The sequence below is a fragment of the Populus trichocarpa genome, chromosome 14, assembly GCF_000002775.5.
Source record: "Populus trichocarpa isolate Nisqually-1 chromosome 14, P.trichocarpa_v4.1, whole genome shotgun sequence".
NCBI lineage: Eukaryota > Viridiplantae > Streptophyta > Magnoliopsida > Malpighiales > Salicaceae > Populus > Populus trichocarpa.
In genome coordinates, this window is record NC_037298.2 from 6,087,375 (window position 1) to 6,102,403 (window position 15,029).

The 15,029-nt window shown below is 35.9% G+C and overlaps 3 protein-coding genes across 3 annotated transcripts; 1 reads left to right on the forward strand and 2 right to left on the reverse strand.

Moving 5' to 3' along the window:
• Positions 1-6,137: 6,137 nt before the first annotated feature.
• Positions 6,138-8,552, reverse strand: LOC7492752 (protein CURVATURE THYLAKOID 1A, chloroplastic). Its single transcript, XM_002320807.4, has 5 exons — positions 8,306-8,552; positions 7,227-7,321; positions 6,960-7,067; positions 6,808-6,879; positions 6,138-6,401 (listed from the first exon to the last, which is right to left on the reverse strand). Exons 1-5 carry the CDS (start codon positions 8,457-8,459, stop codon positions 6,336-6,338), a joined length of 495 nt encoding a protein of 164 aa, XP_002320843.2. The 5' UTR covers positions 8,460-8,552; the 3' UTR covers positions 6,138-6,335.
• A 1,531-nt stretch (positions 8,553-10,083) lies between these two features.
• LOC7494131 (uncharacterized) lies at positions 10,084-11,662 on the forward strand. The gene is made up of 2 exons (XM_024585780.2): positions 10,084-10,410; positions 10,560-11,662. The coding sequence occupies exon 2, from the start codon at positions 10,605-10,607 to the stop codon at positions 11,475-11,477; it is 873 nt and encodes a 290-aa protein (XP_024441548.1). The 5' UTR covers positions 10,084-10,410; positions 10,560-10,604; the 3' UTR covers positions 11,478-11,662.
• Positions 11,663-11,851: 189 nt separating this feature from the next.
• Positions 11,852-14,508, reverse strand: LOC7492753 (GDSL esterase/lipase At4g01130). Its single transcript, XM_002320808.4, has 5 exons — positions 14,132-14,508; positions 12,949-13,167; positions 12,703-12,860; positions 12,312-12,582; positions 11,852-12,231 (listed from the first exon to the last, which is right to left on the reverse strand). Exons 1-5 carry the CDS (start codon positions 14,388-14,390, stop codon positions 11,963-11,965), a joined length of 1,176 nt encoding a protein of 391 aa, XP_002320844.2. The 5' UTR covers positions 14,391-14,508; the 3' UTR covers positions 11,852-11,962.
• Between the last annotated feature and the right edge of the window lie 521 nt (positions 14,509-15,029).

Consider the following 15,029-nt stretch of genomic DNA (forward strand, 5'->3'; position numbering starts at 1 on the left):
TATGTCGACCTTGTCTTATTCTGGCTATGCAGTTGTGTTGCTTTTAAATTCGTGCCTGTGCTTGTGAATGCATGTTTGCTGCGACTGTTCTAGATAGCAGCGTTCAGTGGCAAATGCTAATTAGCCAAGCCGCTTATGGCTGCATATTGATGATGTTTTAAAATATTCAATTAGTGTAATAAAAAGATTTATTTGTTGAGTAATGAATAATAAGCTAATATTTTAGTTTTAGTAATGTGATTTATTTTTTCTAGTCAAGAATGCGGAGGCCAGTGTGGTTGGTAATTGATACTTACAAAATGTATTTTTTTTTATAGATGTGTGGATTCTTAGATGTTTAAGTATTATTTTTAGAGAGAAAGCGTAAAAATATTTTAGAAAAAGAGACTGAAAATATATGTGCTAAAAATATAAAGAATGAATAGATTGTGAATCTAGTGTTTGAAGGACTCATGATATATTTGTTGCCCATAAGTTTTGTCTGTTTATGGAGAAGAGAGATTAAAGTGTAATATCATCTTTGTTATATTTTAAATTGTATTTTACTCAAAATAATACATATTGAATTAATATTAAATATTATGGGACCCGTTTAGGGTCCTGAGAAAATTCTCAAAGGAGTGTTGGGCTTGGAAAAAATGTTGAAACCCATTAGAGGTGAAAAATGAGTCTAGTTGCACTACCTGATCCTAAACATGTTGGACTTGAGTGTGGTAGCTCAAGCACATAGGGGTGCTGAGGTGTATGTCCAGCACCAGTTAGGTGTGACAGGACGTCTGACATGGGTTCAAGCTACCATGCCCGAGCTCATGCACCTTGGTAGTAATTGAGCTCAAACATGGTAACTCGAGCCCATAGGGTTTTTTTTTTAATCTTTAGGGAGGATTTGGGCTAATGAGACTTAGGTTTATTCCCCAAGTTTTTATGATATTGATACATAAAGACTTGTAAAAATACTCGGTTACCATGACGAGTTTGTCAAATTTTCTTCATATGAGAAGAGGGGTGGAAACTCTGGGGTTATTTAATAGAGAACCTGTGTGAAAGGGCGTGCACCATGTTTGAAGAAAAATTCTAAGTGTGTAGGGGAATCATGGAGGTACCCATACTTAAAAACATTTCTAGGAAAATGATGTGAGATATAAAAGACTTCATACTTAGATAATTTTTCTAAAAGGTCAGGGGAAATCTATGGAGGGTGAGCCTGGACTTAAAAAATATTCTAAGAGGTCGAGGGAAAACTTATTGTGACACCCATACTTGAAAATTTCTAAGGGGTAGAGGAGATGAACCCAAGTCGATGCTCATACTAGGAAAAGTTTTAAGGGGTAGAGGGAAACCTCCTGAAGGTCGTTCCCTACAATAGTGTGAGGCTCAGAAGCCCTGCACTGATCTAATATCATATTAGAGAGTAGGAGGCTCGTGGCCTCCTAGTCAGTGGTGTAGGGCGTAGGAGCCTCTCCATTAGAGAGTGGTCGTATTGGAATGTGGTAACTATGTGATCTTCCTAGAATGATATGGAACATGAAAACCCCCATTGAGGAGTGGTCAATGGAGTATGAGAAGTATGTGACCTCCCTAACATTGTTATTGGGCATGGGAGCCCCTTACTAAAAGAATGATTTTGCTTGGAAAATCCTTCATGTTGGTTATTCTTGTAAAAATAAGAAGGCCTATGTCATAGCAAACTTGCCTCTTCTACCCGTATGTGATTTTTTACGACTTATTTTACCTTGAACAAGCTTTTGTCTGGTAAGGTATAATTTTTTCTCTAAAGAGCATGTTCTTTTACCCCTCTTATCAAAGCCTCTATGGATATTGACTCAAGCAATTTTTTTACCTTGAGGATCTCATTAAACCTTTTTAAATATGCCCGTGTAAACTTGTCCTCTTCTTGGATAACACTAAATAGTTGGTGTTGAAGTGTGTCACTAGCTTGACATAAAGGTCATTGAACCCTTCAATGGAGATTGGCTCCAAATTATTGTACCATGCATGTGTAAGCCCCCAGAAGGTTATATGAGGACTTTACACATTGAGTCATTGTTATAGATGACCAACTCTAAGCTGCTACACATATTTTACATATGCTCCATTAGGTTGGCCAAACCATCATAGTTATCCAAACTTATTTTTTTTTTTTATAAAAATGTATTCCTTAAAGAGTCAAGTGTTCAATACTCATTTAGACAATTAAGAACCTCTCACTTGATGGGGGATGTGGACATTCTCCTGGGTATGCTCAAGTACAAACTGTCTCTTATTTCATTGTTTGTTTGGCTCTTGGGAGCCCAGGGAGTTTGGCATGGAATAACAACTACGATAACTAATGTCCATCCCACAGTAGATAGGGGGAGTGTGTTCAGAGTATCGGTATTGTGCATGGATATCACAATGGCACAAACGACTCCTTAAAGGACTCTCATGAATGTCATTCTGCCTAGTTTCATTTGTGTAGTGTAATTGTCTACGGGGGCTTTGTACGATCGATGATCATGGCACTAGAGCGATGTGTGTTGCTAAGGTGTCAAGACTTGTTGGAGTGACAATGTTTGATTTTGCCTTTGGGTTGCCAACACAACCCAAGTGAGGACTTGCACCTGACTGGTGAGTTGTTGAACGTTCAGTTGGGCAAAAATGCTCGTTGTAACAAGTAGATCCATTAAGTGTCCTAGCCCAAGTGTGTCTTAGTTGTGTACCTTAAAATTACATGAAGATTTCAAAAATGAGTTTTAGAAAGAAATTGATGGCTTGTTTTTTTTTTTATTTATCAATTCTCCATAAACAACACCAATTTATGATGTCCCAAAACATCCAAATAGCTTAGGGAGAATGCTTATGTGTTAGATAATCGGTTAATCTCTTAGTTCTAGCAGTCTGGTCTATTTTTTCTAGACAATGGTATTAGTAACTGGTTCTTGGTGCTTAGTAAACCAAGGTGGTTGGTAGCTAATACCTGCAAACAGTTTTTTTTTTTTTTTTTTTTGTAGATGTGGGGACTCTCTTATGTTTAAGTAAGTAACTTTGTAAAGAGAGAAAGTACAAAGATATTTTAGAGAGAGAAACTCTGAAAATATATGTGCTAAAAATATAAAAAATATGAACCTGACATTTGAAGGATTTATGGTGTATTTGTAGTTCATGAGTTTTGTCTTTTTGTTGAAAGGATGGCCTAAAGTGTAATTTCACCATTGTGATGTTTTGAGTTGTATTTTACTTAAAATAATATGCATTGAATGAGTATAAAATACTGAGGGACCTGCGTAGGGTCTTGAAAAAATTTTCATGGTAGTGTTGGGCCCAAGCAAGGTGTTGAAACCCATTAGAGATGAAGAATGAGTCCAGATGCACTGATTGGATCCAAATACATTAAGCTCATGCGTGGTAGCTCGAGCTCATAAAGGTGCTGAGGTGTATACTCTACACCAACTGGGCATGTCATGCCCAAGCCCATGTTGGGTGTGTGCCCAACATGGGCTCGGTCTACCATATCTGAGCTTATGCACTTGGTAGTACTTGAGCTCGAGCATGGTAGCCCAAGCTCATAATATTTTTTTAGGTTTTTAAATGAGAATTTTTAGCCCTTTAAATTTGAGTTTATTATTATTATTATTATTATTATTTTATATATATATATATATATATATATATTCTTTCTTTCTTTCTTTCTTTCTTTCTTTCTAATCCTTTTAATAGAGAGGGAGTTATTCTTTTTTCTTTTTTCATGTGGAAACATGACATCAAAATTAAGGCATATACGTTTTTTTTTCTTTCTTCTATTGTAAATATCAAGATAGACTCACTTTATTGTTTCTCGAAAAAAGAATGAGAGAAAGAAAAAAAAAAGAAGGTAAATTCACTCTGTGTTTTTTCTCTAATTAAGGAAAACGAGAAATTTATTCCATCTTTAGCTTCCTCCAGTGAAGCGGATTGAGTTATAATGGCTCTAATTTATTTAATATTATGCAATGAGGGATGACTAGTCCTATTGGATTTTTCAAGGCTCCATGGTTCTCGTGATGAACCAATAAAAAGAAGAAAAAGAAAATCCTATTTATTTTATACGGCTAAAATGCTGCAGAACACCATTGATAATTTAATATAGGATAATTCTAAATTAACCAAGGATAATCAGCACGATAATTGTGGAGTCAATGTTTTTTTTTTTTTGGCGAATCATCTGGGTATTTTTATCATTGTTATATAGTTTATATAAATTCTTATTGGGCTTTGAGATGAGCCCATTTGGATCTGAGAACAATCACAACAAACCTAGCTCATAATCGCCTAGTTTTAAGTCGGCAAACCGCCTAAATACCATGAAAGTCGGCTATCCACCCCTCTTTAAAAATCCGTAAACCCAACGCCAGTATATTTTGGAGAGAAAAAAACACCCATCGAGCTCTAGGTTTTTGCCGAAAATACCAAGCTAGGGTTTCAAACACTTTCTTTTGAAAGATGCAGAAGAACAAGGGGAAGGGAGGCAAGAATCGAAAGAGAGGAAAGAACGATGCAGACGACGAGAAAAGAGAGTTAATCTTCAAAGAAGACGAACAAGAATATGCGCAAGTAATACGTGTGTTAGGAAACGGTCGTTGTGAAACCTGTTGCATTGATGGACTCCAAAGGCTTGGTCATATAAGAGAAAGATGATAAAAAAGTATGGATTGCTGCTGGTGATATTATTCTTGTTGGGCTCAGCGATTATCAAGATGATAAGGTTGACGTTATCTTGAAACACATGCCTGATGAAGCCATGTTGTTGAAAGCTTATGGAGAGTTGCCAGTAAAAATTAAATTGAATGATCCGGTTTCTGGCGGAACATATGGTGGTGGTGGTGGTAATGAAGAACTTGATGATAATATTGATTTTCAAGACGAGGATTGTGGTATGCTTTTTAGGTATGTGGGATCTTACCATGATGGTCATATGAATATAAAATTATTAGTTCTTGAACGATATATGTATGGCAGGGGATGTGGAATGTCATTTGTATATAGGGCTGATTCTATTGAGCATGAGAATAAAAAATAGTAAGGTAGATTTCTGGGGTTTTTTTTTTTTGTGTTTTCTACATCATGGCAGTTTGATTTACATGCTGTAATGCCCATTTTTTAGATTTCAACCTAATTATGAAACGTATAAGCTAAACGATTTGTTCCATATGGTTTTTGCATATTAATTTTCGCATTTGACTCGATAAGCGACTGATGAGCGAAATGATTAGGCTTGATGTTAAAGATTTGAGATAATTATCATGATTTGATTGATTGTAATGAAATATAGTTCCTATATCTGATTATGTAGCTCTTAAAATTATATTATTAGAAAATATAAGAGCAAAAAAAAATTAAATGAGGATTAGTTTATAAATAAAATAAAATATAGAGATTAACAAAAGAATTTAAAAATTCAAAGATTTAAATGAAACTTCCTCGTAATTAAACAATAGTATATAATGAATCATCACATTCCATTATATTATATTATATAATTAATTATATTACATTGCATTGCACTAAAATCACTGCTAATATTTTAGATTATTAGTGCAATGTGTGATTTGTGTTTCACGGATTTGGGTAGATGGCTCTACAAGTAATTCTTCTATCAAGAAAAGAATAATATCGTGAGGTTTCTTGAGGGGTATGCTCGGGCTTGTCTTTGGCTAACATGATGCAACATTACAATATTGCCCTCTATATACCTTGGTCCTGCTTGCTTCTTCTTCTTTTTTCTTTTTTTTTTCTTTTTCTTTTTTGGAAATTCGGGGCTAAAACAGCCCTAGATTAAATTTAACAAGACAACCATCAACATTAAGCTTGATCCACTCTTTTGGAGGATATTTCCATCCAATCCAACTCGCTTTCTTGATCACGTGTTCGTCTTTCTGCAAGAAACATATTATTTGGCCGAATGAACACGATAATATTCTTTTATTATCAAGCAGGCGTGCTGGCTTTGGTGAAGTTTCTGTCATCATTCAAAATTAGCACCCTGGTAAACTGATTTAACAACGTTGGCAGTACTCTGCAAGTCCTGTCACATTTTAGAGAAGTAGCTTTATGGTGTGGACCTGGGCGCGCGTAACCTCTTGTGAATCATCACTATGTAAGTGGTATAATCAATATCCATCTTTAAGCACAGATGAAATTGCCAAATCTTATTACAATAATGAACCGGGAAATACAGAGTAATAGAACTCATACAAGGCCTATTCTACATTACAGAATACAAGATACAATTACATCTTACAGCAGGGACGCAGAGTACCAAAATACATTGTTTTTTTTTGTTTTTGGAGAAGATACATCCACTGCCCAGCAATGCAAATTTATTCAGTTCCTGCAATCTTCTTCTTCAATGATTCAATATCCGTGGCTAGTTCTTTTCTGCTCGACTGAGGAAGTAAAATGTTTCATTTATCAGCAATTTGTTGGTTAGGGGCATTGTATAATCATTTCTTTGGCAGAATGTCTACCAAGTGCCCGAAGGACATGGTTCAAAAACCAATTGCTATTCAATGTTGGGTTTTAATCGAATAAGATCTGCCTAATTAAAGACCATCATCGGTTTTGTCCAACATTATCTCAACCTGTAGCAATTTCCAGAATGCAGAATGCATGGAACTCAAATTATAGTTAATAAAAAAGGGGCTGGCATTGATGTTATTAGCTCGTATTGCCTAATATATATTTCTTTTGCTTGACCTGACGCTTGCTAGGACAGGAGCACATTGCACGAAAACATTCAAAAGCATACATACACCCACCACACGAACAGATTAAACATGCTGAATCTCTTACCTTGAAGAGAAGGTATCTGTAGACAAACCATCCAGTGTATCCAAGCCCCACCAGCTCCAAGATTTTGGGAAGCTAATAAAGTGGAAAGTCAGTAACTATGAGAACTGGAAAAGCATCTGTCTCCTCTATACTTGTTTACAAGAATAACCTACCAAAGGTACTGAGTTGACGGCACCAATTAGAATTGATGATAGCCAAACAGCAACTACTGCCCCTCCTCCATAGATAATTACTGTGGATTTGTTTTCAACCGCATCCCACTAGAATTGACAACAGATGCAATTCATTTCAGTCCAACTATATAGGGGATTCGAGAAAGGAATGGAAAGCCAGGCCAAAATGGGATCGTTCAGAAAGAGAAACACCACTGAAGAATGCCAAGCTGTCTATGGGAGTAGCGTGCCAAGCTTGTTTCTTACCTTTTCCTTCAAGTCTGTGAAAATCTCATTAGCATCGACTGGGGATTCTTCTGAAGAAGAGGCTCTGGTCTGGAAAGGAGCAAACCTGCGGGACTCTGTTTGAAAGGAATAAGAAACCTTGGTATATAATTTCAAAATCAAAACAGGAACAAGTAGTCAAGATGAGGAACAATGCAAGACACTGAAAAGCCACCCAAACATGGTTTGCGAATGTGTTTCTAACCCTCGCATATTCCTGAAATGTATTTTTAACATCCAAATAATCCAAGATGCCGTATATCCTAGAAAAGAAGAGAAACAAAAAGGAAAGCCACATATGTTTTCCAGGTGCATATCTCGCTCCGTCCCTAACTTGAGCCCCATTGATGAACACCAGCTATGAAAGGTAAATTGAATTAGATCCACTTTATAATTTTTTTTTTCATGCTGCCATTATCATTCACTAGTTATCAGCACTATACATAACCTCCTATTTTTCCTTCTACCCAACTCTCCGAAAAAATGCCACGAATCACAGTGGGGAAATCAAAAGCAATACTAGAGTTACCATGATTAAGCCACCAAAGATATAATCATTCCTATTTCAACTTGTTGATGCTTTTATTTCAGGGAACCAACTGCATCCCTTTCAAAATAAAATACTTGTTTTCCCTTTACGTAACAAAATATTATGATAATAATCTACAGGGACATTGCTCTACCTGGAAATTCCACGACAAAATACTCTGCTTGGAGCAATAATTAATACTTCATGCTAAATTGCTTCCTCTCAGGACTTGTTTCGCAAATGAGAAAGAAACCCCACTTAAGTAAGCTCAAACCTACCACTTTATAGACATATGGGAAATAAATAATGTACTAGTTTAACTCTACCAGGAGACATTTCCTAATAGAAAATTGTGAAACTTGCGGGCCAAAAATGACCAAAGAGTAACGCGCAATTAATCATTAAAAACTTTCTATGATTACTAGGCACCGCGTTTGTTTTACATTTGTTTGTAAGTGGGATTTTCTTTGCTTTGCTTTGTCTTCCTTGTGTGTATTCATGCATTCAACTTGAGTAAAGAATAATGATATACCTGAGGCTGTGAGTGAGACTTGTTTGATGGGAAAGGATTGGGAAGATGAGGAGGAGCGAGGAGGGAGGTAAGGCAAGGCATAGCAGCGGGTGGCTCTGATGGCAGTGGCCGCCATGGAGGAAGATGCTGCCGCCGCAATCACCGTCGATGCCATTTGGATTTTCGATGTGTGGCGCTCTTGCTTCCTATCCTCTGTTTTTCGACTTTTCTCTTGTGTTTGGTTTACTTTATTTTTCTATCCGCTCTGTTCTTTGTTTAATTGTATATTTATCCAGTGATGATATTTTTTGTGCTGTGTTTCGGTCATTGAATTAGATGAGAACACGTGGATTTGGTATGCGTTTTGATTGGTCGATTCCCTATCTGAAAATCCACGTTTATGGCGCGCGCGCTCTCCCACATGGATGGTTGGTTTTATTGTGTGAGGGTCGCCCTTCGTAAAAGGGAGAAGTTAAAACCATAAGTCAATAAACAATACAAAGATTATCACCAAAAAAAAAATATACAAAGATAAAAAAAAAAATTGAAATACCAATGCCATTGCTTTTTTTTTCTGTCAAAAAGGAAATCTTTTTATTCACAAACGGGTCCTTAATTGTTCATATATTATTGTACTCCTTAGTTTTTTTTATTCTAAGTCCCTTAATTGTTTCCTTATTACACTCTAGTCACTAAACTTTAATTTTTTTTATTTCATACTTGCAAGTTTTGTTAACATGATTTTATGTGTTAGAATTATTTTTTATCATCATGCTCTCGTGTACCCCTAACCTGGTTTTGAATACTTCACCATTAAATTATTATAGACCAATTTTTGGAAATTATATTTTAGGTTATTTTTAAAACATAAATTAAAATAATAATGACAAAAATGGGCATTTTTCATTTACATTGTTCAAAAGGCTTGAGAAACTTTAATATGATCCCTCAAATTTTATCTTTTGCATATTTTATTCATGAAGCTTTATTGTTTTGCATTTCAATCATTGGTAGTTGCTAAGAAAAAAAAAAGATCGTTAAAAAAAAAAAGATAAAACTCTCATGTGATCAAATTCTAGCTATTAATAACTATGATTTTAATATTTATGAATTTATTTTTGAGAGGATAACTCAATGAAAGTGTTTTCTACCTTTAATCATGACTGAAAATTCAATCATTTAACTTTTGTTATTTTTTTTTGTGATAAAATAGAAAATCCTATATATATATATATATATTATAAGGTGCAAATTGAGAGGAAAAGAAGAATAAGGGGATTGAGATGACCGAAAGCTAAAATATATAATGGGAGATGAAATTAAATGAGGAAAAAATAAATAGAGAACAAGCTCTTGGAAAAATTAACAGGGAATCAAGTTGAGATTGGGAAAATAATATAAAATGATCATAATTCAATAAGAAGATAAAATAAAATTTTGTCTTGAGATGAGCTCAAACAATATAAATAGAGAAGAAATCTACACAAACAAGGACAGAAAAAGAAATAGACGAAACAAGACTAAAAACTAGCAATTTTTCATCTAAATAAAAAAGAAATGATTAATTTATTATACAACCACATAAATTTTATTTTCAAGCACCTTGGATTTTATAAAGTAACATTCATCAATGGCGTTGCCCATCTAAACCTGCATTATTTCAATTTCAAAGTTGCAAAAATTAGTACTACTAAATCGTATAAGAACAAGCATAGAAATAGGTCGTGGGTCTTTAAGTGACTATATTTCATAGCTTCAGAAATAACTTTGGCTATAAACAACAATCATCCATTTTTAGAATTGTACCAGATTCCATCCTCCCTTGTGGGGCTAATCCACCCTAACACCTCGTTGGGTTGCTTGCCATAACTAAACCTTTTTATTTCTAATCAACCAATCCAATTGACCAGGAATCACGAAGACACTAAAGAAACTGGAAAGGGACCTTGAAACAACTCAGAAGGACCCTTTCTCTCTGGTGGTGCCAGTCTAACCTGTCATCCCCCCTCATAACACAGCTGCTTTTTCTCCAGGCCCCTAATCTCATCCTAGATATCCCGGCAATCCATTGAAGAATTCAGAGTTTCTGATCTCATTGTGAAGCCACTTTCCTTCGTTAAATTAAGGTGATTTGGTTTGCTTTGTCAATACACACATTGCCTTTATTTAACATATTTCTCTGGGTTCCTATTGCACTGTATATATAATATTGATGATTTATCATTAATTGATGATTTATTATTATTATGGCATTCATTAATTGATGATTTATCAGGGGGGATTCAACATGTAAATCAGGAGGCTTAGGGGCTCGATCTTGATGGGGTGCAACAGAAGCTGGCACATCTTTCCTCTGTTCTTGTTGTTAATTTCACCTGTTCATGGCTTAACAAGCTATGACCCTGAGTCTTTAGATGCGTTGATTCACCAATACGCAATGAAGGCACAAGCAAAGAAACGGACAGGCACTTCATTAAAAGTTCCTCTCCCTGCTAATTTCTCTGGAATGGAAGTCTCGGTTGTTAGGCTAAGAAGTGGTCATTTCTGGGAAAGAGGAGCCAATTTCACTTCTTTTTTTATCCCACCTAGGATTACTCCATTCCCATTTGTGAAGAGACTGTCTTTAGTATATCAAAACTTGGGAAATTGGTCAACTCTTTATTACAGGGTGCCTGATTATTCATTAGTTGCTCCTGTTGTTGGCTTCATGGCTTATGATGCTTCAAATTTAAGTGCATTGGGTAATGAGGCACTCAAGTTTAACGTTCTGGGTGACCCCATTTCGATCAAGTTTCCTAACCTAATGACAAAAGGTGATCCTAAGTTATTAAAATGCGTCGAGCTTGGTCCAGATGGATTGGTCCACTTTAGGAACATAACTAACGAAAATACTTGCATGACACAAGGTGATGGTCATTTTTCAGTTGCTGTTAAGAACTCTGACGTGGATAAGAATAACAGAGTTTGGATATGGTGGGTGATTGGATTTGGAGCTGCGATTCTTGCGTTGGTTTTGCTGGGTGTGATTGGATTCACCACTTTTAAACTAGTGAGGAGTGAGAGATTCAGAGAGATGGAGGCAGAGTCTGAAAATGGGGTGGCCCTTGATACAACTTCGATTGGAAGAAGTAAAATACCTTCATCATCAATGGTAAGAACCCAGCCAACCCTTGAGCAAGATTATGTTCCTTGACTACATTTCAGTTTCTTTGCACATTTCTCACTCCTCTTAATTTTCTAGACATGATACCTTCGATTTTATTATTATTATTATTCAATTGGTTGTTTGTAATTTGTGATGAGTTGAGGCATCGATGCTTGAAACTGAAATTTGTTTTCGATTGCCTTTGGGCAAATGGTTCAAAACATGATTGATGAGGATGATATGTACAGATATTTTAAACTGCACAACATCTTATGTATAAATCTCAATGCTTATAATTTTCAATTAATCAAAAAATCTATATGATATGTACATATTATAACATTATAATGTATTTCTATCTTTTTCCCATCATAACTCTCGCTTCATCATCAACAACTGAATCATGGAGGACGGGCACGACCTTGAACTTTAAGGATCCAGTTAAACATAATAAATCAAAGTTTAGGAGATCGTTAGCCTGGCTAACATCATGGATTAATTATTTATTAGCTCCTAAAATTAAAGAGAAAACATCAATTAATGGGTTGGAGGTCACAGAGATGATGAAGAGGAAAAGGAGGATCAAAATAGGACCCTTTCAGAATAGCTATTGTAGCAAGCTTGTTTGCTGCTTCTGTGGCATGTATTCCATCCCAGCTAACGTACTTGTATGGATCACCACAAGCTGATGCGGTTACAGTGCTTCCATTAATCACTCTGGTATTTCCACAGTAAGCTTTAGGATCAAAATTGTACTGGCCTCCCCCATGGCCACAGCATGCTTTGGTACCATATTTGAGCCCTACTCCAAAACAAACAACTTTTATCAGATGTTTAAACAAATAAGTGATTTATTAATATATTGCCAAGTATGTTAAATACCATGAGAACCGGGATGCTGGAAGAGCTCCAGTAGAATAGCATGGATGTCCACATATATAAGGGAAGCTTTTGGGAGTTCCATTCTAGTTTGGCTTAGAGCCTTTTTCAACATGTTATTATAGTCCACCACAGCGTTATTGTAAGAGATCAAACAACCGAAGGCGTCGATGTCCGAGGTGTTATGATGAAGCTGTACCAAGAACGCAGGATAACAACCTATCGGTGCAAGATTGAGAACCAGAAATGCACGCCCTCCCAATGCGTATAGCTCCTTCAAGATTATATAAATTAACATGAGATTAAGCCATGTTCGCAGAAGTGCTACTTGAGGCTATGTTGTTTATTGGGCCTAGTGGCCATCATTCTTGTTCGTAGTTGCAGAAGAGCTAACCTTGATACTACCGGCAATTTGTGCAGCCACTTGAGGGAGATATTGCTTCACTCCACCTATACCAATAGCAGCTAAATTTGAAGTAAAATCATTCTGACCAATATAAAACGTGTAGAGAGATTTTCCAAAAATGTCCGGTGATGGGAGAGGTGTTGATCCTACAAGACAAGATGCCAAAATTAGTTTCGTAATCTAGTCTAGAACACAACTGTGAAGCTTGAATTATGGTGAGTGCGCTATACACACCTTGTTTACGAGCGGAGTGGAATTCATGAACCTTAGCCTTGAATTCCTTCATTTGGTTGATCTGAATAGCCAGAGAAAAAGGGCTGATCCCAGTAACAAATAGGGAAGTATTAGGCAACAGTACAGTAGATGCCAGTGTTGCATAGTTGGCTCCGTGTCTATAATCAGATCCAATTGATTGCAGATACGGGCTCAGAAATGGCAATCCCAGAGCTTGTGCTGTCAAGTGAAATATCGCAAGTCATTTCACGACGTAATGCACCGAGTTTTTAATATTATGATTATGTACCATAACATAGCTAGTGAATTGATAATTATATCTTCCAGTTTCTTTTTAGAACAATCATTTAATTTAACTTCAAAATAATTATACAGTAATATACTTTTAAAGCTCATTCTGGTTTGGCCCGTGTTACCTGGAGATCTAGACTCCTAGAGCCATATACCATGGGCCGAAGATCCCAAGGAAAAGAAACGGAGAAGTGATATCATGTAGCCGTCGGTATATTATTGGTGGCTGTTATTGTCGGCAACTTGAGGAATCCAAAATCTCCCACGTTGTTGTTTTGTCTTGTGGTGAGAAATTGCCAAATAAAGATCATCGCGCAAACGGGTTCTGTCTGGAGCGGAGCTAGGAATTAGAGCTAAGGGTGCCACTGCACTCTCAACATTTGAGAAACTTCACATTTTAGTTCTAAAACATTTTATTTTTTAATTATTCCCTTAAAATTAAGACTTATTTCTTAAGAAATATGTATTTTTCATTTCAAGAAATTATGTATTATCTCTATAATTTTTAATTTATTATGTTATTTTCATACTCGTCTTAATTTTTATTTTCTAAACATTGACACCTCAACTTTAAAAATTCCAGTTCCGCGCAAGCGACTGTAGCCTTGAACTTGAAGGCTCCTTCAAAAAGGAAAAAAAAAGGAAAAATCTTGGGCTGCTGGATTACGCGACAGAAACAATCCTTCTTCTAACTTGTTCTTTTTCATCTCAAAATGGATGAGCTCTGATTTCAAATTGTTTGAGACAATCAACCAAACAAGTCCTAAGCGACACCCATACATGGGGTATTGTTTGTCTACCATGTGGTTTATATTCAAATTGTCTTTCCAAGATATCGAAGATATGATAAGATAAAACAAACAAGGCCTAAAAATGATAGAAGAGAGATTACCTAAGAAATCAACCATGAGCCTCCCGTCCGAAGCCCGACCAGCCGGTCTCTTGAAGTAAGTCATGCCAAAAGGACCGGACTGTGCCGGAAAAGCTGCCCAAAACCCACCAGTGTCCGAATTTGAGTCGCCAAAGTTGAAGATTGCCTCAAAATCGCATTTTGAGTAACTTGCACTACCCCACATTGCCACCATCACCACCCAAACGACCAGAAATTGTTGCAACATGACAGTGCTGCATTTTGACGACCAGAGACTCATTATCTTGCGCGATATGATTCCTGTCCTTAGAGTGAGAGTAGATAATTATTGAAGTATATGGCTTGTCCTTGTATAGAAAGTGTAGACAACTGGCATATGAATATCCTGTTAATTTTGATGATGCGGCCTGCTAAAAATAATGATTGATCTGGTGAGGAAACCAAATGTGATTTTTTTTTTTTTGTAAGGTAGCTGGCACGTGGATGTCACAAAAAGCAATATTAGACCAATTGTTGTTAGGAAATAAAAAACGGAAAGAATTTGAAAAATAAATGCAATCAAGATTTTTTTTTATTTTTTAATATTAAATCAGAAACTAAAAAAATAATAAAAATAATTATAACTAAAAATAAATATGTAAAAAAATAAGGCTTAGAAGAAATTGGTATCATTAGCACACAGTAACAATATTTTTAGAGAGAAAACGCTCTCTTCGCACAAGATTAATTTTGTATATAATATACTTCTCTTTCAAAATACAATAACTCATTATAATTTTTAAATCAACAAAAATTCCTCAAATATCTCAATCACCCCTGTTGTTCATTTAAAAAAAAAACACGATTGTTTTTTTGTGTAAAGAAAATAGTCCAGCACACGGCAAAGCCAGCACCGAATCTTGTAAATTACTAAACAGGT